This window comes from Anser cygnoides, chromosome 26 (genome assembly GCF_040182565.1).
Source record: "Anser cygnoides isolate HZ-2024a breed goose chromosome 26, Taihu_goose_T2T_genome, whole genome shotgun sequence".
Taxonomy (NCBI): domain Eukaryota; kingdom Metazoa; phylum Chordata; class Aves; order Anseriformes; family Anatidae; genus Anser; species Anser cygnoides.
In genome coordinates this window covers 4,637,508-4,660,497 of record NC_089898.1, presented here as the reverse complement: position 1 = coordinate 4,660,497, position 22,990 = coordinate 4,637,508, and the positions used below count along the sequence as shown (strand labels likewise).

Sequence of the window (22,990 nt, the reverse complement as noted above, 5' to 3'; positions counted from 1 at the left end):
CAGCGAAACTCCACGAGCACAGCCGGGGGGGCGAGGGGGGGGCCGGGCGAACCCCCCCCCCCCCCGGCCCGGCGCAGACGGGCTTCGGGGGGCAGAAGGGGAACGGGGTTGGGGGGGGGGGGGTTGGGGTCTCACCGCAGGCTCCGGCAGTCCCCCTCCCCCCCCAGCACGTCGGTCGGGGTCTGTGTGAGATGACGATTTAATTTTTGGAAATTATTTTTTTTTTTCTATTCGTCGTTTTTGCTTTTTTTTGTCTTTTTTTTTTTTTTTTTCCTCCTTTTTCTGCAAACGCAGGCACTGGGAAGAATGGGGGGGGGGGGGAGGGGGGGGCACAGGCATGCGGACGCGTGCTCCGGGACCGCGGCCGCGTCTCCGTCGGGCCGGACCCAGGCTGGGGGGAGGGTCTGAGGCTGAGAGGGGGGGTCTCAGGCTGGGGGGGGGGTCTCAGGCTGGGGGGCTTTCAGGCTGGGGGGGCGGTTTCAGGCTTGGGGGGGGTCTCAGGCTGAGGTTTGGGTTCTCAGGCTGAGGTTTGGGTTCTCAGGCTGAGGTTTGGGTTCTCAGGCTGAGGTTTGGGTTCTCAGGGTGGTCGTTTCTTTTTTTTTTCCTTTTTTTTTTTTTTTTTTCGGGGGGGAGATTGGGGGGGCCGGCGGCCTCATGGCCCCCCCCCTCCGCCGCCCTCACCTTCACTGGAGGGGGGCGACGGGCGCCCCGGAGCCGTGGAAGTGGACGTTCTGCCACTTGCCCTCGCGGCGGTGCCAGACGCGCGTCTCCTCCGACTGGCTGGTGCGCGGGCGGCCCTGCGCGTCCAGGTACTGCGTGAGGCGGATGTAGGCGATGCAGGCGGCGTCCTCCCCGATGACGTGCACGTGGGGGTTCAGGATGGTCGTGTGGATCGGCTTGTTGTTCTTGGACAGCACTGCGGGCAGCCCGTCAGCGCGTGGGGCGGGCAGGGGCAGGGGTACGGGCAGGGGTGCGGGCAGGGGTGCGGGCAGGGGTACGAGGGCAGTTGGGGATGTGGGCAGGGGTACGGGCAGGGTAGAGGCAGCGGTACGGGCAGAGGTACGGGCACGGGCAGGGGTACGGGCAGGGGTATGGGTAGGGGTACGGGCAGGGGTACGGGCAGGGGTGCAGGCAGGGGTACTAGGGCAGGTGGGGATATGGGCAGGGGTACGGGCAGGGGTGAGGGCAGGGGCATGGGCAAGGGTAGGGGCAGAGGTACAGGCATGGGTAGGGGCAGGGGTGCAGGCAGGGGTACAAGGGCAGTTGGGGATTGGGGCAGGGGTACGGGCAGGGTAAAGGCAGGGGCACGGGCAGAGGTATGGGCACGGGCAGGGGTAGGGGCAGGGCAGACACCCAGGCAGGCAGGCACGGAGGAACACAGGCAGGGGGCAGGCAGGAGCACCAACAAGGCCACAGGCAGGGGTGCGGGCAGGGATATCCACAAGGATCCGGGCAGGGCTACCAACAAGGACACGGGTAAGGCTGCAGGAGCAGTAGCAGCAAGGATGCGGGCAGGGATACAGGCAAGGGTGCAGGCAGGAGCACGGGCAGGGATGCAGGCAGGTGGCAAGCAGGCAGGGAGGAGCACAGGCAGGAATTCAGGCAGGGACACGGGCAGGGACACGGGCAGGAATGCAGGCAGGAGCACCAGGAAGGACCCAGGCAGGGCGCAGGCAGGGCAGGCAGAAGGGACACGGGCAGGGGGTGGGCAGGGGGTGGGCAGGACGGGGGACACGGGGACGGGCAGGGAGAGGCAGGAGCAGGAAGGGACAGGGAAGGGATGAGCAGGGATGGGCAGGAGCGGGCAGGGACGGGCAGGGACAGGGAAGGGACAGGCAGGGACAGGCAGGAGCAGGCAAGGCCGGGCAGGGACAGGCAGGGACAGGCAGGAGCAGGCAGGGCCGGGCAGGAGCAGGCAGGGCCGGGCAGGGACAGGCAGGGACAGGCAGGAGCAGGCAGGGCCGGGCAGGGACAGGCAGGGACAGGCAGGAGCAGGCAGGGCCAGGCAGGCCGGGCACTCACAGTTCTCAAAGTAGAAGCGGTGGAAGTCCATGCCCTCCACCAGGTTGCCCAAGGCCTCGGGCTCGAAGGAGGTGAGCCCCGGGTCGCAGATCTTCCTGCAAGGCAGCGCGTGAGCCCCTGACCCCCCCACCCCCAGGACCCCCTCAGACCCCCCGCCCGGCCCCCACTCACGCGTAGGCCTCGAAGTCCCCGTTGTTGACGGCCTCGATGAGCTGCTCCGTGATCTTGATGATCTCCTGCTTGCGGGCTGGGGGGGGGACACGGGGGGGGTCACGGCCCCGAACCACAGCGGGGTGCCCAGGGGACCCCGGGAGGAGGAGGAGGAGGAGGAGGAGGAGGAAGGTGCTGAAGGAGCCAGGCTGGGGACAGACAGACACAGGGAGAGGGGCTGGGGACGGACACGAGCTGTGGGGCGGAGGGGTGGGACGTGGGGACACAGGGGACATGGGGAGGGGACATGTCGGGGGGGGACAGGGACACACGGACCGTGGGGACAGACACGGGGACACGGGGACAGGCACATGGCCCATGAGGACGGACACACGGACCGTGGGGACAGACACGGGGACACAGGGACAACGCACAGGACATGGGGACAGACACGGGGACACAGGGACAACGCACAGGACATGGGGACAGACATGGGGACAGACGCAGGACACGGGGACGGACACTCAGGACGTGGGGACACACAGACACGTGGCTGATGGGGACACGGGGACAGACGGACGGCCCCTGGGGACGGGCAGAGGGGACTCCACACGCCCTGGCCCCGGTGCCCCCGTCCCCACCTCCAGCAGCCGTCCCTCCCAGCACGTCCCAGTGCCTCCCAGTACCATCCAGTGCATTTCAACAGATCCCAGTTCCATGCAAGCGCATCACAACACAGCCCAGTGCCGTCCCATTGCACCCCAGTACATCCCAGTGTCACTCCAGTGCACTCTGATGCGTCCCGGTGCATGCCAGTGCCATCCCGCCGCATTCCAGTGTGTCCCAGTGCATTCCAATACACCACAGATCCATCCTGGTGCAATCCCACTGCATTCCAGTAACATCCCAGTACAAACCAGTGCCATTCCAGTGCATTCCAGTGCCATCCCAGTGTCACCTCAATGTGTTCCAGTGCCATCCCAGTGCCACTCCAGTACATCCCAGTGTGGCTCAGTGCATCCCAACACCAACACGCACACCAGTGCGTCCCAGTGGCGTTCCAGTGCATCCCAGTTCTATGACAATGCACTACACTGCCTTCCTATTGCATCCCAGTGCCTCCCAGTACCACGCTAGTGCATTCCAGCACAGCCCAGTTCCATCCTGTTGTATCCCCATCTGTCTCAAAGCATCCCAGTGCCACCCCAGCACATCCCAATGCATTCCCAGTGCCATCCTAGTGCACCCCAGTGTCCCTCAGTGCCATGCCAATGCATCTCAGTGCCACCCCAGCACACTCCAGTGTTTCCCAGTGCCACCCCAGTGCATACCAGTACAACCCCGTGCCATCCCAGTGCACCATAATGCAACCTGGTGCCACCCCAGAGCCATTCCAGTACACCCCAGTGGATCCTAAGGCCATGCCGAGGCACCCCAGTTCCATCCCAGTGCCACCTTACTGCACACCAGTGAGCCTCAGGGCACCCCAGTGCCAGGCTAGGCACCCAGGCACATTACGGTCCCTCCCAGTGCCACCCCAATGCGTCCCAGTGCAGCCCAAAGCTGCCCCGGTGTCATCCCAGTGCCATGCCAGTGCATTCCAGCACAGCCCAGTTCCATCCCAGTTTGACCCAGTGCTATTCCAACGCATAACATTACACTCCAGTTTGTCCCAGTGCATCTCGACACATTCAGCGCCATCCTGCTGTATCCCAGTGCCATTCCAGTGCATCCCAACACATCCCAGTTCCATTCCAGTGCACTGCAGTACCAGCCTACTGCTTCCCAGTGGGTCCCAGCACCCCCCAGTTCCACCCAGTGCATCCCAGTGCCATTTCCGTGCATGTCAAGTCGCCTCGGTGCCATCCCACTGCATCCCCGAGTCATTCCAGTGCATCCCAGTGCCAACTTATTGCATCCCAGTGTGACACCGTGCATCTCAAAGCATTCCAGTGCCACTCCGGTATATTCCAGTACTGCTCCATGATACCCCAGGGCATGCCAGTTCATCCCAGTGCCATGCCACCGTGTGCCAGTGCAGCCCAGCGTTAGCTCAATGTGTCCCAGTGCACTCCCATGCCATCCCAGTGCACCGTAACGCATTCTGGTGCCATCCCAGTGCATCCCAGTGCCATCCAATATACCCTAGGTCCATCCCAGTGTACCCCAGTGCATCCCAGTGCCATCACAATGCATCCTACGCCCATCCCAGTGCACCCTGGTACCATCCCAGTGCATCCCAGTGCATCCTGGCTCCATCCCAGCGCCATTCCAGTGCATCCTAGCGCATCCCAGTGCCATTCCAATGCATCCCAGTGCATCCCAGCTCCATCCCAGTGCATTCCAGTACCATTCCAATGCATCCCAGTGCCTCCTAGCGCCATTCCAATGTCATTCCAACGCACCCCAGTGCATCCCAGCTCCATCCCAGTGCATTCCGGTACCATTCCAATACATCCTAGAGTAATCCCAGTGCATCCCAGCTCCATCCCAGTGCTTCCTAGCACCATCTCAGGGCATTGCAATGAATCCCAGTGCCTCCTAGTGCCATCCCAGTGCCATTCCAATGCACCCCAACGCATCCCAGCTCCATCCCAGTGCATCCCAGTGCCATTCCAATGCACACAGTGCCTCTTAGTGCCATCCCAGTGCTATTCCAATGCCCTCCAATGCATCCCAGTGCCATCCCAGTGCAACCCAGTGCCATTCCAATACATCCCAGTGCCATCCTAGTGCCATTCCAATGCCTTCAAATGCATCCCAGTGCAACCCAATGCCATCCCAGTGCATCCCAGTGCCATTCCGATGCCCTCAAATGCATTCCAGTGCATCCCAATGCCATCCTAGTGCCATGCCAATGCCCTCAAATGCATCCCAGTGCAACCCAATGCCATCCCAGTGCATCCCAGTGCCATTCTGATGCCCTCAAATGCATTCCAGTGCATCCCAGAGCCATCCCAGTGCATCCCAGTGCCATTCCAATGCCCTCCAATGCATCCCAGTGCCATCCCAGTGCATCCCAGTGCCATTCCAATGCCCTCCAATGCATCCCAGTGCCGTCCCAGTGCATCCCAGTGCCATCCCAGTGCCACCCAGCTCCACCCCCGCCCTCCGCGCCCCCGTCACCTTTCGTGTCCTCGTCCTCGATGGTGGTGTTGGTGCTGTCGGACGACTCCTGCCAGCGGGAGGGCGGCGGTGCAGAGGGAGAGACGGGGGGGGGGGCAGGAGAGGAGGGGGTGTCAGCACCCACCGGGGGAAGGGGGGAGTCCGCATGCCCCGGCCGCAGGGTGCCGGCTCCGCGGGCGACGCAGGGACACGGGGATCCCCCGCGCCCCGACCCCCCCCCGGCCCCAGCCGCGAGCCCCCAGCGCGCCCGGCCCCGCGGAGATGGGAGATGCGCGGGGAGGATGGAGGCGGAAAGCGGAGAGAGAGAGAGAGAGAGAGAGAGAGAGAAAAAGGGGGAGGGGGATAAAATAGGGGGGGGGGGGTCACGGCCCCGGGGGGGCAGCAATACCTTAATGCCGTCCACTGGGTTATGAATTACGGTAGTTTGAGGCTCCTACAGGAGAAGGAAGAGAGACAGAGGAAGGCGAGGAGAGAGGGGAGAGGAGGCGAGGAGAGACCAGAGCACAGCAGTGGGAGGGGGGGAAATTTGGGGGGGGGCACGCGGACGGGGGGCACAGACCCAGAGCAGGGTGGGGAGGGCGGGAGGGGGGAGAGAAGCAGAGTCGTTAGTCCAGCGCAAGCCCGATGGTTTAATTGGGAGAGAGCAGAGGGAGGCAGAGGAGGGGCGAGAGCCCAGTGGACCCCTGGGCGGGGGGGGATTTGGGGGCGGGGGGGGGGGGGGCCCCCTGCCAGCATCCTGCACCCACCGTGCCAGGCGCACCGCGGGGGCGGCCCCATGCCCGCGTCCTGCCAGGGTCGTCGTGGTGGGCGCCCCCCCGGGCCGCATCCTGCACCCACCTGGTGAGCCGGGTCCTGGTGCCCGTCCCTGTACCTGCATCCTGCACCCAGCACCCTGGTCGGGTTGTGGTCCCCAGCCCTGTGCCCGCACCCTGCACTTCACCTGGGTCCTGGTGGCTGTCCCTGTCCCCAGGGCCGCATCCTGCACCCACCTGACGAGCTGGGTCCTGGTGCCCATCCCTGTGCCCGTGTCCACGTCCTGCGCCCGTTGCGCTGACCACAGCGGTGCCCATCCCCGTACCCGCATCCTGCACGTCACCGGCTGGGGCACGGTGCGCATCCCTGCGGCCGCATCCTGCTCCCACCTGGTGAGCTGGGTCCTGGTGCCCACATCCTGCACTGCACCTGGGTCCTGGTGCCGTCCCTGCACCCTACAGCCACCTGATGAGCCGGGTCCTGGTGCTGTCCCCGTCCCCCTCCCCATGGCCGCATCCTGCACTGCACCTGGGTCTGGTGCCGATCCCAGTGCCCGCATCCTGCCCTTCACCACCTGGGGCACGGTGCACATCCCTGCGGCCGCATCCTGCACCCACCTGATGAGCTGGGTCCCAGCGGCCATCCCTGTCCCCGTAGCCGCATCCTGCACTTCACCTGGGTCCTGGGGCTGTCCCCATCCTTCTCCCCATGGCCACATCCTGCACCCACCGTCCCGGCAGGGTCCTGGTCCCCATCCCTATGGCCGCATCCTGCGCTGCACCTGGGTCCTGGTGCCGTCTCCATCCCCGTGGCCGCATCCTGCACCCACCTGATGAGCCGGGTCCTGGTGGCCATCCCCATCCCCGTCCCCAGGGCCGCATCCTGCACTGCACCTGGGTCCTGGTGCCATCCCCACACCCTGCACCCACCTGATGAGCCGGGTCCTGGTGCTGCCCCGTCCCTGTCCCCAGGGCTGCATCCTGCACCCACCGTCCCGGCAGGGTCCTGGTCCCCATCCCCGTGGCCGCATCCTGCGCTGCACCTGGGTCCTGGTGCTGTCCCCATCCCTGCGGCCGCATCCGGCACCCACCTGATGAGCTGGGTCCTGGTGCTGCGCCGTCCCTGTCCCCCTGCCCACGGCCGCATCCTGCACCCACCGTCCCGGCAGGGTCCTGGTGCTGTGCCCATCCCCATGGCCGCATCCTGCACCCACCGTGCCGGCCGCATTGGCTGGAGGGGGGGGGGGGGGGGGGCCGCGAGGAAGGTCCCCCCCCGGCTGCCGGTGGTTCTGGGGACGCCCGGGGCGAGCATGGCGATGGATGCGATGGGATGGTGGGATGGTGGGGGGGGGGGGGGGGGCGCGGGGGGGCACGAAGGGGCCCGGCTCCTCGTGGCCCCCCCCCCGGGGACACGGCGGGTGGGGGGGGGGGGGCACCTACCAGCGCCGCCGGCGGGAGCGTCCCCTTGGGGCTGGTGACGCCGGCGCTGCCTTTGGTGCTGTTGGTCTGGGGCTGCGGGGGGAGAAATTTGGGGGGGGGGGGGGCTCAGTGATGGCGTGGGAGGGGTTGTGACCCCCCCCCCGTGCCCCCCCCCCAGCGTCCCCTCACCTTGACGCCGTCGGCTTTCTTGTTGAGCAGGCTCTTAGCTGCTGCGGGGGGGGGGGGGGGGAAAGCAGAGCGTCAGCGGCGTGCCCCCACCCTGGGGACAGGGCCACCGTCCCCCCCCCCCGCCCGGCAGCGCCCCGGGGGGGGCACCGGGGGGGGGGGGGCGAAGCGGGGAGCCGGGGGTTGGCTTACCTTGGAGAAATGCAGAGAGGAAAGCGAGAGAGAGAGAGAGAGAAAGAGAGGGGGGGGGGGAAGGGGGGGGCGAGAGAGAGAGAGAGAAAGGGGGGGGGATTTGGGGGGGGGGGAATGGGTTAAAAAAACGAGAAAAAGACCCAAAAAATCGTCTTGAGAGCAGGCGGCGGCGCAGCCCCGGGACCCCGCAGGCGGGGATGTGGTGGTGGCGTCTGTCACTCCTAGCCTGACCTCGGGGGGGGCACGGGGGGGTGACGGAGGTGGCGCCGTGGGGGGGGCCGTGCTGGCAGGTCCCCCCCCCTCCGGTGCTGGCGTCCTCGGCATCGCTCCTCCAGGCCCGGTGGCACCGGAGGGGACCCCTTTGGGGCTGGGGGGGTGACAAGGGGGGGGTGGGCGGCCGGTGACGGCACCGGGACGGGCCTTTGGAAGGGGGGGGGGACGGGGATGGGGGAGGATTGGGGGGGGGGGGGGACACGGGGACACCCCCGTGACACAGCCGTGTCCCCACGGGTCCCCCGGGGGTCCGGGCCCTCCTCGGGAAGCGGGCTGGGGGCAGAGCTGGCTGCGGCGCTGAGAGGTCGGGGTCTAAACCAGAGCCATCGGGGGGGGGGGGGTCCCCATTCTGAGGGGGGGGCGGGGGGGGGGCTCGCCGTGGGGGGGTTTAAGACCCGCCGAGTGTTTCGCGGCACCACAAACACCGGCTGCAGCGCGCTGGAAGCCGTGCGGGGGCATGCGGCGGTGCAGACCCCCCCCCTTGGGGCAATGACCCCCCCCCATGCAGCAGTGACCCCCCCCATGCGGCAGTGCCCCCCCCATGCAGCCATGCAGCCCCCCCCATGTGTGGGTGCAGCCCCCCCCCATGCATGGGTGCAGCCCCCCCCCCCCCCCCCGGCAGCGGGGCAATGCCATGGGATGGAGCAGCAGTGATGGGGGGGGGGGGGCACCTCCCCAAAAGGGGGGGGGCAGCCCCCAAATTCTCCCTGAGCCCCCCCCCTCCCACCATGGCCACGTGCTATCGTGGAGCCTGGCAGGGGGCTGGGTGCTGGGGGGGGGGTGGTGCTATGGGGGGCACAGGTACCAGGGGGGTCCTGGGTGCCATGGGGGGGGGGGTCCTGGGTGCCCCGGGGGGTCCCATGGGGTCCCACGTACCGTGAGGGTCCCTGGTACCAGAGGGGTCCTGGGTGGGATGGGGGTGCCATGGGGGTCCTGGGGGGTCCCAAGTACCATGGGGGGGGTCCCAGGTGCCACAGGGGTCCCATTTACTATTGGGGTCCCAGGAGCCATGGGGGTCCCGGGTGGGACTGGGGTGCCATGGGGGTCCTGGGGGGTCCCAGGAGCCATGGGGGTCCCGGGTACTATGGGGGTCCTGGGTGGGACTGGGGTGCCATGGGGGCCCTGGGGGGTCCCAGGAGCCATGGGGTTCCCATGTACTATGGGGTCCTGGGTGGCATGGCAGTCTCAGGTACCATGGGGGTCCTGGGGGGGGGGTCCCAGGTGCCACGGGGGTCCCATTTACTATTGGGGTCTCAGGTACTATGGGGGTCCCACGTGCCATGGGGGTCCCATGTACTGTGGGGTCCTGGGTGGGACGGGGGTCCCGGGGGACCTGGGGGGGGGTGTCCCAGGTACCACAGGGGTCCCAAGTGCCATGGGGGGGTCCCCATGGGGCCAAGCACCCCGAAATGGCCCCCAGGGCTGGGTTGGGGTGGGGGACGGGGACATGACAAAAGCGCTGCGGTGTTGGGGAGGGGGCGCCGGGTGCCAGCAGCGGTGACATTTCCCAGCCCCGGGGGGGGGGGCGCAGGAAAGGCCGGCGGGGGGGGGCACAGGCTTGTTGTGGGGGGGGGGGGCCATGCGTGCGCTCCCATTTCCGAGGAGGGGACCCCGAGACCCGGCGGGGTGGGAGGAAGAGGAAGAGGACGGGGACCAGAGGCAAGCGGGCGGGGGGCGTTTTAAGGGGGGGGGGGGGCGTCGGGCGGGGGGGGGTCTACCTTGTTCCACCAACCCCAGGGGGGCACCGGAGGCGGCTGCGGACATTGTAGGAGGCGCGGTGGTCTGTCTGCCCACTGCGGGCAGGGACGGGCAGGGGCGGGCAGGAGAGAGAGAGGAGAGAAAGGAAGCGACAGCCCGTTAGCGTGGGGGGGGGCGGCGGGGGGGGGCGGGCGGGATGGGGGGGGGTGGTCCCGGACACCCCCCCCCCCTCACCACCGCCGCCGCCGCCACCGCGGCCGGGCACCACCTGCGCCGTCGGAGGCGAGGGAGCGGAGAGGGGCCGGGGGGAGCCCCCCCGATTTCGGTTTTGGGCAGTGGAGGTGGGGGGGGGACACACGGATGCTGTGTGCCCCCCCACCCCACCCCAAAAGCGCCCGTCAGCTCGTGTCCCCCCCCCCCCCCAGACACACGCACACACACACAACCTCCCCCCGGTCGCGGCAGCGGCGCCGTCCTCGCCGAGGTGGGAAAATGGGGAGGGGGGGTTCGAGGTGGGGGGGGGGAGAAAGAGAGAAAAAGAGCGACAGAGAGAGGGGGGGCGGCGAGGCCCCGGGCGCCGGAGCCGGCAGCGCCTGGGGGGGGGGCGCAGGATGCGGCCCCCGGAGCTCGGCTGCGGGCGGAGGCGTCCCGGGGCCGGCGGCAGGAGCCGGGGCTCACCTGAGAAGTTCCTGGTGGCCAGCATGGTGGTCAGGATGGCGCCCTGCAACGGCACCCGCGTCACCGCGCGGCGGGGGGGCACCGCCACTCGGCCGGGGGGCACCCCGTGACACGGCTGGGGGCACTGGGATATGGCTGGGGGCTCTGGGACATGGCTGGGGGGCACTGGGATATGGCTGGGGGGCACTGGGACATGGCTGGGGGCTCTGGGTCATGGCTGGGGGGCACTGGGATATGGTTGAGGGGCACCGGGATATGGTTGGGGGGCTCTGGGACGTGGTTGGGGGGCACTGGGATATGGCTGGGGGGCACTGGGACATGGCTGGGGGCTCTGGGACCTGGCTGGGGGCTCTGGGACGTGACTGGGGTCTCTGGGATATGGCTGGGGGGCTCTGGGACATGGTTGGGGGGCACTGGGACATGGTTGGGGGCACTGGGACGTGGCTGGGGGCACTGGGACATGGCTGGGGGCACTGGGACATGGTTGGGGGGCACTGGGACATGGCTGGGGGGCACTGGGACATGGCTGGGGGCTCTGGGTCATGGCTGGGGGGCACTGGGATATGGTTGAGGGGCACCGGGATATGGTTGGGGGGCTCTGGGACGTGGTTGGGGGGCACTGGGATATGGCTGGGGGGCACTGGGACGTGGCTGGGGGCACTGGGACGTGGCTGGGGGCACTGGGACGTGGCTGGGGGCACTGGGACGTGGTTGGGGCACTGGGACGTGGCTGGGGGCACTGGGACATGGCTGGGGGGCTCTGGGACATGGCTGGGGGCACTGGGATATGGCTGGGGGCACTAGGACATGGCTGGGGGCACTAGGACATGGCTGGGGGCACTAGGACATGGCTGGGGGCACTGGGATGTGGCTGGGGGGCACTGGGATGTGGCTGGGGGCACTGGGACATGGTTGGGGGGCTCTGGGACATGGTTGGGGGCATGGGGACATGGCTGGGGGGCACTGGGATGTGGGTGGGGGGCTCTGGGACATGGCTGGGGGGCTCTGGGACATGGCTGGGGGGCACTGGGAAATGGTTGGGGGGCTCTGGGATATGGCTGGGGGCTCTGGGACGTGGCTGGGGGCTCTGGGACATGGCTGGGGGCACTGGGACATGGCTGGGGGCACTGGGATGTGGGTGGGGGCACTGGGATGTGGGTGGGGGCTCTGGGACGTGGGTGGGGGGCTCTGGGACATGGCTGGGGGGCTCTGGGACATGGCTGGGGGCTCTGGACGTGGGTGGGGGCACTGGGATGTGGGTGGGGGCACTGGGACATGGCTGGGGACACCGTGACATGGCTGGGGGGCTCTGTGACATGGCTGGGGGGCACTGGGACATGGCTGGGGGCACTGGGACATGGCTGGGGGCACCGTGACATGGCTGGGGGGCTCTGTGACATGGCCGGGGGGCACTGCAACACGTGGCAAAGCACCGGGCACGGGCAGGACGGGACCGGGGGACACGGCAGGGCACCGGGACGTGGCCAGGGGACACGAGAGGACAGCACGACACGGCCGGGACACGGCCACCCCCCCCCCCAGGCTCACCTTGAGCTTCCTCCGGGCGTTGAACTTCTTCAGGCACTCCACCGTCTCCTGCCTGTGCATCATGGAGGCCACGGTGGAGCGTTGCTGCGGGGGACGGGGGGGGTCAGGACGAGCCGGCGGCGGCCCTCGGGGCAGGGCGAGCCCACGGGGGCGGCCAGAAAAATGGGGGGGTCGGGGGGGGGGGGGGAGGCAGCACTTACGCAGACCCACGGGTGCTTGAGGGCTTCGTGGGCTGTGATGCGCTTGGCGGGGTTGATGGTGAGCATCTGGTTGATGAGGTTTTTCGCTTCGGGGGTGACCGTGTCCCACTCGGGCGAGGGGAACTGGGGGGAGACGGGGTGGGGGCAGAGGGCGGGCTGCGTCCCTTCGCCCCCCCCCTGCGTGTCCCCGGGGACGCGGCCCAAAGCTCCCTCCCTGGCCGCCCGGTGACGGCGCCGCCCCTCATTAGGTTCCAGGGTTAACGGGCCGGACTTACGTCGTAGGCGCCGGCCTTGATCTGTTGGTAGAGTTTGTGCTGGTCCTCGTCCCAGAAGGGCGGGTAGCCCACCAGCAGGATGTACAGGATGACGCCTGGGCGGGGGGCGCGGGTCAGGGCGCTCCGCGGGGCCCCACGGTGCCCCAAACCTCCCCGGTGCGTCCGGGGGGGCCCAACCGAGCGGGGCCGCGCAGCCCGGGGTGGGCCCAGGGTGGGGACTGGGGTGGGATGGGAGAGGAACGGATGGGACCAGTATGGGGACTGGGAGATGAACGGATGGGACCAGTATGGGGAGTGGGATGGGACTGGGAGAGGAACGGACGGGACCAGTATGGGGACTGGAGAGAAACAAGGATGGGACCAGTACGGGGACTGGGAGATGAATGGATGGGACCAGTATGGGGAGTGGGATGGGACTGGGAGAGGAATGGATGGGACCAGTATGGGGACTGGGAGAGAAATAGGGATGGGACCAGTACGGGGACTGGGAGATGAATGGATGGGACCAGTATGGGAACTGGGATGGGACTGGGAGAAGAACGGGGATGGGACCAGTATGGAGACTGGGATGGGACTGGGAAAGGAATGGGGATGGGACCAGTATGGGGACTGGGAGAGGAATGGATGGGACCAGTATGGGAACTGGGACAGGAATGGATGGGACCAGTATGGGGACTGGGAGAGGAAAGGGGATGGGACCAGTATCCTATGAGAGGAATGGATGGGACCAGTATGGGGACTGGGAGAGGAACAGGCATGGACCAGTATCCGATGAGAGGAATGGATGGGACCAGTATGGGGACCAGTATGGGGACTGGGAGAGGCCAGAGCAGGGACGGGATGCAGGCAGAGGCCGGACAGGACAGAGGGAATGGGGCCGGGGTCAGGATGTGGGGAACGGGGACGGAGACGGACGGGGGCGAGATGGGGGGGCCGGGGCCAGGCCGGGGGGGCTCAGGGCCAGGCCGGGGGTCTCAGGGCCAGGCCGGGGGGGGCTCAGGGCCAGGCCGGGGGGGCTCAGGACCCCTCTTACCGCAGGCCCAGATGTCCACGGGTTTGCCGTAGGCCTCCTTGCGCAGGACCTCGGGGGACAGGTAGCCGGGCGTGCCGGCGAAGCCTGGCGGGAGAGGGGCAGGGGCTGAGCGTGGCTGGGGGGGGCCGGGGGGGGCCCGTGGGGGCCGTGCGGGGCGGGGGGGCTCCCACTCACCGAACCAGGCCTGCTGGTCGCCCTGCACCTCGATGGCGAGGCCGAAGTCGGCCAGCTTCACGGCCGCCCCCTTGCACTTGCTGGCCAGGAGCAGGTTCTCCGGCTGCGGGCGGGGGGGGGCATTATAGAGGGGGGGGGGCACACGCACACGTGAGGCAGCCCCACGTCACCCCGCAGCCCCCCCCCACCCCATAAGCAGCACCCCCAGGAAGGTGAAGGGTGCGGGGGGGGGGCGCATGCTGGCTGCCCCCCCCCCCAAATTGGGACCCCCCCCCCCCCCAGCAGCCGGAGGGCCCCAGAGACCCCCGGGGGGGGGCAGACGGACGCGGTGGGGGGGGGGGGGCGCTCACCTTGAGGTCCCTGTGGACGACCCCCATCTGGTGGCAGTGCAGGACGGCCTCCAGGATCTGCTGGATGCAGTGGCTGCGTGCAAACACCCCGCGGGTCAGGGGGCGCCGTGCCCCCCCCCGGCGGCTGCTCCGGCGCCCGACCCCCGGCCGTGGGTGTTTTACTGGGGGGGGGGGGCACCCAAAGCGGGACCCCCCCCCCATAGACACACGCCCCACCCTAAGCCCATGGGTGCTCCCTGCTGCACCCTGCGCGGGGTGGGGGGCGCCGGGGGTGCTGGGTGGGACCCCCCTCCCCCCCAAATTCCCCCCCCCCCCAAAATTCCAAGGGCTGCCCCCCCCCAGACAGGACTGACAGGGGTGTGGGGGGGGATGAGACGAGACAAGAGAGGGGAGGAGCGGGAGATGAGAGGCTGAAATGGGGGTGAACGGGGACCCCCGCCCCAGGGGGGGGGCTTGGGGGGGGGGTGACATCCCCAAAGTGGGGGGGGGGGGGGCAAAAAAAGTGAGGAGGAGGAGGAGAAGGAGGAAGGGGGGGGAGTAGAAAAAGGAGGGGAAGCCCCCAAGCGGGGGGGGGGGGGGCGGCGAGGGGAGCGCGAGGCTCCGGCGGGTGCTGGGTGGGGGGCACGGCCCCCCCCGGCCCCCCCCCCCCCCCCCCCAGTTATACTGACCTGCAGCTGCCTGGGCACAAAGGCAAAGTGATGGGTGTGAGAAACGCGTGCTAATAGCTCATGGACACAGTGACTGCAAAACAAAACGGGGGGCGGCGGGCGGGGGACGGGGCGGGGGGGTACGGGGCACGGGGTATGGGGCGGGGGGTATGGGGCGGGGGGGGTACAGGGCAGGGGAGGGAGCGGGAGGATGGGTTATAGGGTGTGGGGCAGGGTATAGGGTATGGGAAAGGTTATGGGGTATGGGACGGGTTATAGGGGATGGGATGGGTTAGGAAGCAGGAGAGAGCAGGTTATAGGGTATGGGACGGGTTATAGGGGATGGGACAGGTTATGGGGTATGGGATGGGTTATGGGGGATGGGATGGGTTATGGGGGATGGGATGGGTTATAGGGGATGGGATGGGTTATAGGGTATAGAACGGGTTAGGAAGCAGGAGAGCAGGTTATAGGGTATGGGGCGGGTTATGGGGTATGTGATAGTTTAGAGGATATGGGGCAGGTTATGAGGTATGGGGCAGGTTATGGGACAGGAGGGGCGGTTGGGGTATGGGGTAGGTTAGGAAGCAGGAGGGGAGGTTATAGGGCAGGGGGCAGGTTATGGGGCAGGAGGGGGGGGTTAGGGGGTATTGGGGCAGATTGGGGGGGGGGCAGGGGGCAAGGAGGCAAAACACAGGGAACGGGGTGCCGGGGGTGGGCGGGGGGGGGGACAGCGAGCGGAGGGGTAGCGGTGGGACAGACGGACACACGGACGGACACACGGACACGCACAGAGCCCGAGCGACGCGTGATGGGAGACAGAGGGGGGGTGGGGGGGGGATGGGACGGGGGGGGGACATGGGGGGGGCACGGGGAGGGGGTACGGGGTTTTGGGGGGGGAGATGGGGGGGAACGAGAGAGGGGGAGAAACAATGTTGTGAAAGCCCAGAGACCACGGGGACGGGCACACGGCGGGCACACAGGGCGCTGGGGCACGGCACCGGCACGGGGGGGGCCCCGGGGGGGGGGGGGGGGGACACGGTGGGGGGGGAAAGGGGGGGGGGGGCGGCGGGAACCCAGAAGCAGAATGGAGCCGGGGTTGGGGGGGGGGGTTATGGGGAATTGGGGGGGGGGGAATCATGGGAACTGCCCCCCCCCTAAAAGAATGGGGTCCCCCCCCCCCCTGCTGGAGCTGCCCCCCCCGCAGCGCCCGGGGGGGCCGGGGGGGCGCGGGGGCTCACCTGGCGTCCGCCTCGCTGTAGTACTCCCGGGCCACGATGTCCTCGAAGAGCTCCCCGCCGGTCACCCTGCAAGGCAGCGCCGTCACCCCGCGCCCCTGGGGACACCCCCTGGGGACACCCCCTGGGGACACCCCCCCTGGGGACACCCCCTCGGGGACACCCCCTCGGGGACACCCCCCCCCCCGCGGGGACCCCGCACTCACAGGTCGAAGACGAGGTAGTGGAAGCCCTCCTCCGAGATGCTGTCGTGGAGCCGCACTGCGGGGACAGGGACGCGCTGAGGGTGGCCCCAGGTGGCACCCAGGGTCACCCCCCCACCCCAGGTGGCACCGGGGTGACCCCCAGCACCCCCCAGGTGCCACCCGGCAGGACCTCAGATGTCCCCAGGTGCCACCCAGCGCACCCCCAGGTGCCACCCGGTGCATCCCCAGGTGCCACCCAAAGTCCCCAGGTGTCCCAAGGGGTCCCCAAATGTCCCCCCGGCACCCCCCAGGTGCCACCCGCTGTGTCCCCAGGTGCCACCCGGCAGGACCTCAGATGTCCCCAGGTGCCACCCAACACCCCCAGGTGTCCCCGGGTGTCCCCCAGCACCCCCCGGGTGCCACCCGCTGCGTCCCCCGGTGCCGCCCAGCAGGACCAGACTGCCCCCAGCTGTCCCCAGGTGTCCCCAGGTGCCACCCAACGTCCCCAGGTGCCACCCAACGTCCCCAGGTGCCACCCCGCCGTCCCCGCTCACCGATGTTGGAGTGCTTCAGCAGACGGCAGATGCGCGCCTCCCGCTCCAGCTTCTGGTGGTCTGGGGACAGGGGGGCTCAGGGGGGGGCACGGACGGGTCCCCGTCCCCATCCTGTCCCCGGCCCCGTCTTGTCCCCGTCCCCGTCCTGTCCCTGTCCCCATCCCCGTCCCCGTCCCGTTCCCGTCCCATCCAGGTCCCCGCTCCAGCCTCAGGGACCCCCACGTTCCCGACCCGCTCCCTGCAGGTGGCTCTGGCTGTGCACACGCGTGTGCACGCAGCGGATTTACACAGCTGCTCCTCTGCGCTCGTGCGCACACGTGGCAGCACGTGTGTGTGGCTGCACACGCGTGTGTGGTTGTGCACCCGTGGGGGCTGTGCACACATGGGGGGTACACACACACACACACACCCATGTGCACGCGTGGCTGTGCGTGGGTGCGTGTAGTGGGTCACGCGTGTGCTGGTGCATGCGTGTGTGGTTGTGCACGTGTGTGCGGGCACCTGCGTGTGCGGCTGTGCTGGCATGTGAGGGTATCCGTGTGTGTGCACAACTGCACCTGGGTGTGCACACGTGTGTGCAGCTGTACCTGGGTGTGTGCAGCTGTACCTGGGTGTGCACAACTGCACCCGCACGTGCACAACTGTACCACTGTGTGCACAACTGCACCGGTGTGTGCACAACTGCACCCGTGTGTGCACAACTGTACCGGTGTGTGCACAACTGCACTGGTGTGTGCACAACTGTTCTGGTGCATGCACAACTGTACCTGGGTGTGCACAACTGCACTGGTGTGTGCACAACTGTACCACTGTGTGCACAACTGTACCGGTGTGTGCACAACTGCACCCGTGTGTGCACAACTGTTCTGGTGCATGCACAACTGTACCGGTGTGTGCACAACTGCACCCGTGTGTGCACAACTGTACCCATGTGCACATCTGTGCAAAACTCTACCTGTGTGTACATGTGTGTGCAGCTGTACCCACGAGTGTGCCCACACGTGAGGCTGTGTCCACACGTGTGTGTCTGCCGTGGGTGTGCCCCCGCTCACACACCTGCACAGTCACATACAGCCACGATCCCCCCGCCCTTTGCACGCACACAGCTGTGCACACGTGAACACGCCGCTCACACCTGTGCACGCACACACTGCCTGCCCACGTGTGCACACCACACGCGTGCAAGCGTGCCCACTCCCCCTGTGCTCAGTACAACCGTGCCTGCTCACACCTGCATGCACGCACACACGTGCACACCCATGCACGCTCCTCATGCCTGTACACACACACACACACACACACACACACACACACACACACACACACCCGTGCAGTGCTCAGGGGCACGCACACGCCTGTGCTCACAGCCCCAACACTGCACACACATGCCCGCGCACGCAGCACACGCCCCAGCGTGCACATCGCACGCACGTCACTGATGTGCACACACGTGTCCTGCTCACACCTGCGCACACGCAACCTGCTCACGTGTGCATGCACACGCACCCAGGCACAGACCGCGTGCACACGCACACACCTGTGCCCACATACTTCCATACACACACACGTGCACACATACTTGTACACACGTGCACGTGCACACTGCTTGCACACTTACTTGTACACACACGGCTTGCACGCATCATTACCTGCACACACACCTGCACACGCACACTTGCCCTCCCCCGTGCACACACACTGCTCACACACACACTGCTCACACACACACTGCTCACACACACACACACGCACACTGCCCATGCACACCCCTGCACACTCTTGCACACCCATGCACGCACACACTTGCACACCTGCACACACACACACTTGCACGCACACCCCTGCGCACACACACACCCGTGCATACACATGCATACGCACCCCCCCCACGCACACCCCCCCCCACTTGCACACTTACACACTTACACACACGACCCCCCCTTGCCCCCCCCCCCCCCCCATTCCCCATGGGGCAGCGGCTGAGGGGGGGGCACAGCGAGGGTCCAGCCCCAGCCCCACAGAGCCCCCCTGCCCCAGGCCGCTCCCTTTCCTGGGGGGGAGGGCGGGGGTCCCTGGGGGGCTTGGGGGGTCCGGGGGGCATGGGGGTCCCTACCTCTGGCCGAGAGCTTCTTGGTGTTGATGATCTTGGCGGCGTACTCATGGCCGGTGCAGAGCTTGACGCAGCGCCGGACCACCGAGAAAGCCCCCTGGGGACAGGGACGGGGGGGACGGGGGGGGGGTCGGCTCGGTGCCCCCCCCCCCAGCACAGCCCCCCCCCCCCCCCAACACCCCCCTCCCCGTGACTCAGCACCCGCGGCCGTGACTCAGCGCCGGGGCGAGCCCCGAACGCCCCCCGCCCGGGTTATATTGGGGGGTGGGTTGATGGGGGGGGGAGGGTTGGCTTTGGGGGGGGGGCGCTGACACCGGGTGGCACCGCGGGGGGGCGTGGGAAGGATCCGGCACCCGCAGCCGGTTGCCATGGGGACGGCGGGTGGCCCGGATGGCGGCGGCGGGCACGGGGCCCGGCTGCGGGCACGGCGGGGGGGGGTTGAACGGGGGCACCCCCGGGGGGGCTGCGCCCACCGGGGCAGTGGGGCCGTCCCCGAGGGCCCCCCCCCAAAAACATACGTGTGCCCCCCCGGTGTCCCAGATCGTCCCCTGCCTGTCTGCGGGGGGGCACCGGGACCCCCCCCGGCTCTGCTGCTCCCCCCCCCCCCCCCCAAAAAAAAAAAAAACATTTTGGGGGCTCGGGGCAGCTCGTGGGGTCACAGCCCCCCCCTCGTGGGGCACGGACCCCCCCTTCCCCCCCCCGCGATGGGTTGGGACTTGGGGGGGGTCGCTCGAAGCCGGGGGTCCCCGCCGTGTGCCCCCCCCCCATGTGGCCCCCGCGGACAGGGGAGGTGTCGGTGCCCCCCCCCCCCCCCGTGCCTCAGTTTCCCCGGGGGGGGCACGGCAGAGGTCCCCGACTCTCGGCGGGGGGGACACGCGGTGATGGCGGGTGACGGGGGGGGGGCGCGTTGCCACGGCAACCAGGAGAGGATGCTGGATCTGGGGGAGGGCAAGGTGCTGCGACCCCCCTCCGGTGCCCCCCCCCCCCCCCCCCCAAAAAATAAACCCTTCTTCAGCTGCTGCCCCATGGGGGGCTTGGCTGGGGGGGGCTGGATGGACTGGGGGGGGGCCCGGGGGGGGTTGGGGTCTGCATGGAGCGGGGGGCCGGGGGCGTTATGTAAGGCCCGCGGGGAGGATGGGGGGGGGGTCGGGGTGGGGGGGGCTATGGGGGGGTGAGGGGGGGGGCTGCAGGATTGGGGGGCTCAGCCCGGAGGGGCTCAGGGATGGGGGATGAGGCGGTAGGGACGGGGGGTATGGGGGGGGAGGTATGGGGGGGGGGGGCGTAATGATGGGGGAGTATAGGGATGGGGGGGCTGTAGGGATGGGGGGCTGTAGGGACCGGGGGATATAGGGATGGGGGGGGCTGTAGGGACCGGGGAATATAGGGATGGGGGGTATAGGGATGGGGGGGGGCTGTAGGGATGTGGGGTGCGTAGGGACAGCTGGCTATAGGGAAAGGAACTATAGGGACGGGGGGGCATAGGGATGGGGGCATAGGGACAGGTGGCTTATAGGGACCGGGGGATACAGGGGTGGGGGGTATAGGGGTGGGGGGTTGTAGGGACCAGGGGCTGTAGGGACTGGGGGATATAGGGGTGGGGGGCTGTAGGGGTTGGGGGGCCGTAGGGACAGGTGGCTATAGGGACTGGGGGTTATAGGGACCGGGGGTATAGGGATGGGGGTGCTATAGGGATGGGGGGGTATATGGACAGGGGGGCTATAGGGATGGGGGGGATGGGGATGGGGGCGCTATAGGGGCGGTGGGGCAATAGGGATGAGGGGAGCTATAGGGATGGGGGGCTATAGGGACCGGGGGGGTTATAAGGGACTGGGGGGTCTGCAGGGTTTGGGAGGTCTGTGGGGAGCGCGCTGGCTGCAAGGATCTAGCGAGGCGGGGGGGCTGCAAGGATGGGGGGCTGCAAGGATGGGGGGGCTGCAAGGATGGGGGCTATAGGAACCAGAAGGGATATAAGGACTGGGAGATCTGTAGGGACCGGGGGCTGTAAGGATGGGGGGGATTTATAGGAAGCCGGGGGCTGAAAGGAGGGGGCTATAAAGAGGGGGGGTAATAAGGAGGGGGGCTATAAGGAAGGGGGGCTATGAGGAGGGGGCTATGAGGAGGGGGGTCTGGTGAGGGGTCTGCGAGGCCGGGGGATCCACAGGACGCAGGGCGGCGATAAGGACCGGGGGGGTTTGGGGGGGGGGGGGCACCCGCTGGAGCTGGGGGGGGCTGGGCTGATCGGGGGCAGGGAAAGGGGGGGGATCCCTGGGGACTGGGGGATCCCTGGGGGCAAGGGGGCAGAGAGGCTTGGGGGGGGGGCACTGGGGCGGGGGGGCAGGGATTGGGGGGGCTATGGGGGTTAGGAGGGGGGGGCTATGGGAACTGGGAGGGCTATGGGGGGGTGCAGGGATTGGGGTGCCAGGGGGAGTATGGGGGAGTGAGGGGGGGTACAGGAGCTGGGGGGGGGGGCACAGGGACTGGGGGGCTATGGGGGGGGGGTACGGGGGCTGTAGGAGCTGGGGGGCACAGGGACTGGGGGCTATAAGGGGGGTATGGGGGACTGGGGGAAAGGGATTGGGGGGCTATAGGGGGGCTATAGGGGGTACGGGGGGCTGTAGGGGCTGGGGGGGCTATGGGGGCTGGGGGGGCTGTGGGCTATGGGGGGCTACGGGGGGCCACGGGGTCCTTTAGGCCCACGGCTCCCCACGGGGGGGGGTCCCCAGGGGGTCCCCGCGGCCGGCACCGACCCGAGGCGTGGGGGGGGGGCAGGGCCAGTACCGATGGGGGGGGGGGGGGGGGGCGACACCGCTGTCCCCATCCCCTCCGGTAGGAAATGCGTCACGTCTGCACCGAGCCCCCCGGCGCCCCCCCCCCCCCCCCCCCTTTTACGACCCCCCCCGCTTATAAATTTTTTTTTTTTTTTTAATTTTTTTTTCTCGCCCCCCTCCCCGCCCCCCCCCCCCCAGCCCCCCCCCGGGGTCGGCCGGCCCTTACTTGCCGATCTCCTCGTAGAGCTGGTACTCGTCGGTGAAGCGGGTGCAGGGCACGGTGGTGGCCATGCTGCTGCCGCCGCGCCGCGCCGCAATGAGCCCGGCCCGGCCCCGCCACCGGCACCGGCACCGCTCGGCCCCGCCTGGCGCGGGGGGGCGGGGGGAGGACGGGGACGGGGACGGGGGGGGGGAGGAGGAGGAGGAGGGAGGGGGGAGGAAGGAGGTGCTGCCGGAGCGGGGGAGGCTCCGGGCCGGGACAGCCCCCCCCCCCGCCCCCAGGGATCTCCCCCCCCCCAGCCTCCCCTCCAGACGCCCCCTCCCCGTCCGAGCCCCCCCCCCCCCACGGTGCGGCCCCGCCTCGGCGGGGCTCTCCCCGAGGGGTCCCCAGGCGCAGCCCCCCCCCCGCCCGACCCCCCCGCCAGCCCCGTGCAGCCCCCGGTACCCCCAATAGCCCCCACCCAGCCCCCACCCAGCCCCCAATGCCCCCAACCGCAGCCCCCCCACCCAGCCCCCAGCCCCCCCAACACCCCCATCCAGCCCCCCCATGCCCCCACCCCCAGTACCCCCATCCAACCCCCGTCCACCCCCCTCCAACCACCCCCACCCCCCCATCCCCCCCAATCCCCCCACCCACCCCCCCAATCCCCCCAATGCCCCCCACCCACCCCCCAATCCCCCCCAATGCCCCCCATCCACCCCCCCATCCATCACCCCAATAGCCCCCGAGTGCCCCCAATACCCCCATCCACCCCCCCCATCCAGCCCCCCACTAGCCCCCCCAATACCGTCCCCCCCGAGTCCCCCCAATACCCTCACCCACCCCCCAGTTCCCCCCAAGACCCCCCAGCCACCCCCCTTCCACCCCCCCCAGCCCCCAATAGCCCCCAATAGCCCCCCAATACCCTCACCCCCTAGCCCCCCCAATACCCTCCCCCCAGCCCCCCAATCCCCCCACCCCCCTCCAGCCCCCCATCCCCCCACAACCCCCCCCCAAGGATCCCCCCCCAAAGATCCCCAACCCCCCCCGTGCTCCCCCCGTAAGCACCACTCACCCCAAGCAACCCCCCCACAATCCCCCCTCACCCCCCAAATTGAGGGGGGGGACACCCCAAAACCCACCCGTGCCCAACACCGGAGGGGGGGCACCCCATAACATGGAGGGGGGGGGGGCACCCATCTCCCCCACCCCC

General features: G+C 68.7%; 1 protein-coding gene and 1 long non-coding RNA gene across 9 annotated transcripts; both read right to left on the bottom strand.

Moving 5' to 3' along the window:
- Positions 1-589: 589 nt before the first annotated feature.
- CAMK2B (calcium/calmodulin dependent protein kinase II beta) lies at positions 590-21,962 on the bottom strand. 8 transcript variants are annotated; one of them, XM_066983284.1, is made up of 20 exons: positions 21,806-21,962; positions 18,814-18,909; positions 16,701-16,760; positions 16,168-16,222; positions 15,965-16,030; positions 14,077-14,149; positions 13,727-13,829; positions 13,553-13,636; positions 12,520-12,614; positions 12,245-12,367; positions 12,045-12,128; positions 10,497-10,539; positions 9,839-9,913; positions 7,659-7,699; positions 7,491-7,562; positions 5,687-5,731; positions 5,299-5,347; positions 2,194-2,269; positions 2,023-2,117; positions 590-916 (listed from the first exon to the last, which is right to left on the bottom strand). In XM_066983284.1, exons 1-20 carry the CDS (start codon positions 21,867-21,869, stop codon positions 684-686), a joined length of 1,632 nt encoding a protein of 543 aa, XP_066839385.1. In that variant the 5' UTR covers positions 21,870-21,962; the 3' UTR covers positions 590-683. The 8 variants fall into 8 exon arrangements, with proteins under 8 accessions (XP_066839385.1, XP_066839386.1, XP_066839389.1 ...); XM_066983285.1 differs by having other exon boundaries at positions 7,659-7,696; XM_066983288.1 differs by lacking the exon at positions 9,839-9,913.
- LOC125181001 (uncharacterized) lies at positions 6,590-7,386 on the bottom strand. Its single transcript, XR_007160014.2, has 2 exons — positions 6,981-7,386; positions 6,590-6,880 (listed from the first exon to the last, which is right to left on the bottom strand). It is a non-coding gene; the product is annotated as an uncharacterized lncRNA (long non-coding RNA).
- Positions 21,963-22,990: the final 1,028 nt, after the last annotated feature.

Bases quoted from the DNA above. Each gene is read 5' to 3' on its own strand.
- CAMK2B (XM_066983284.1), bottom strand. From the start codon at position 21,869: ATGGCCACCACCGTGCCCTGCACCCGCTTCACCGACGAGTACCAGCTC. The intron at 16,223-16,700 runs GTGAGCGGGGAC...CTGTCCCCGCAG, and splicing joins GCTGAAGCACTCCAACATCG to TGCGGCTCCACGACAGCATC. The intron at 14,150-15,964 runs GTGAGCCCCCGC...GTTTGCACGCAG, and splicing joins TACAGCGAGGCGGACGCCAG to CCACTGCATCCAGCAGATCC.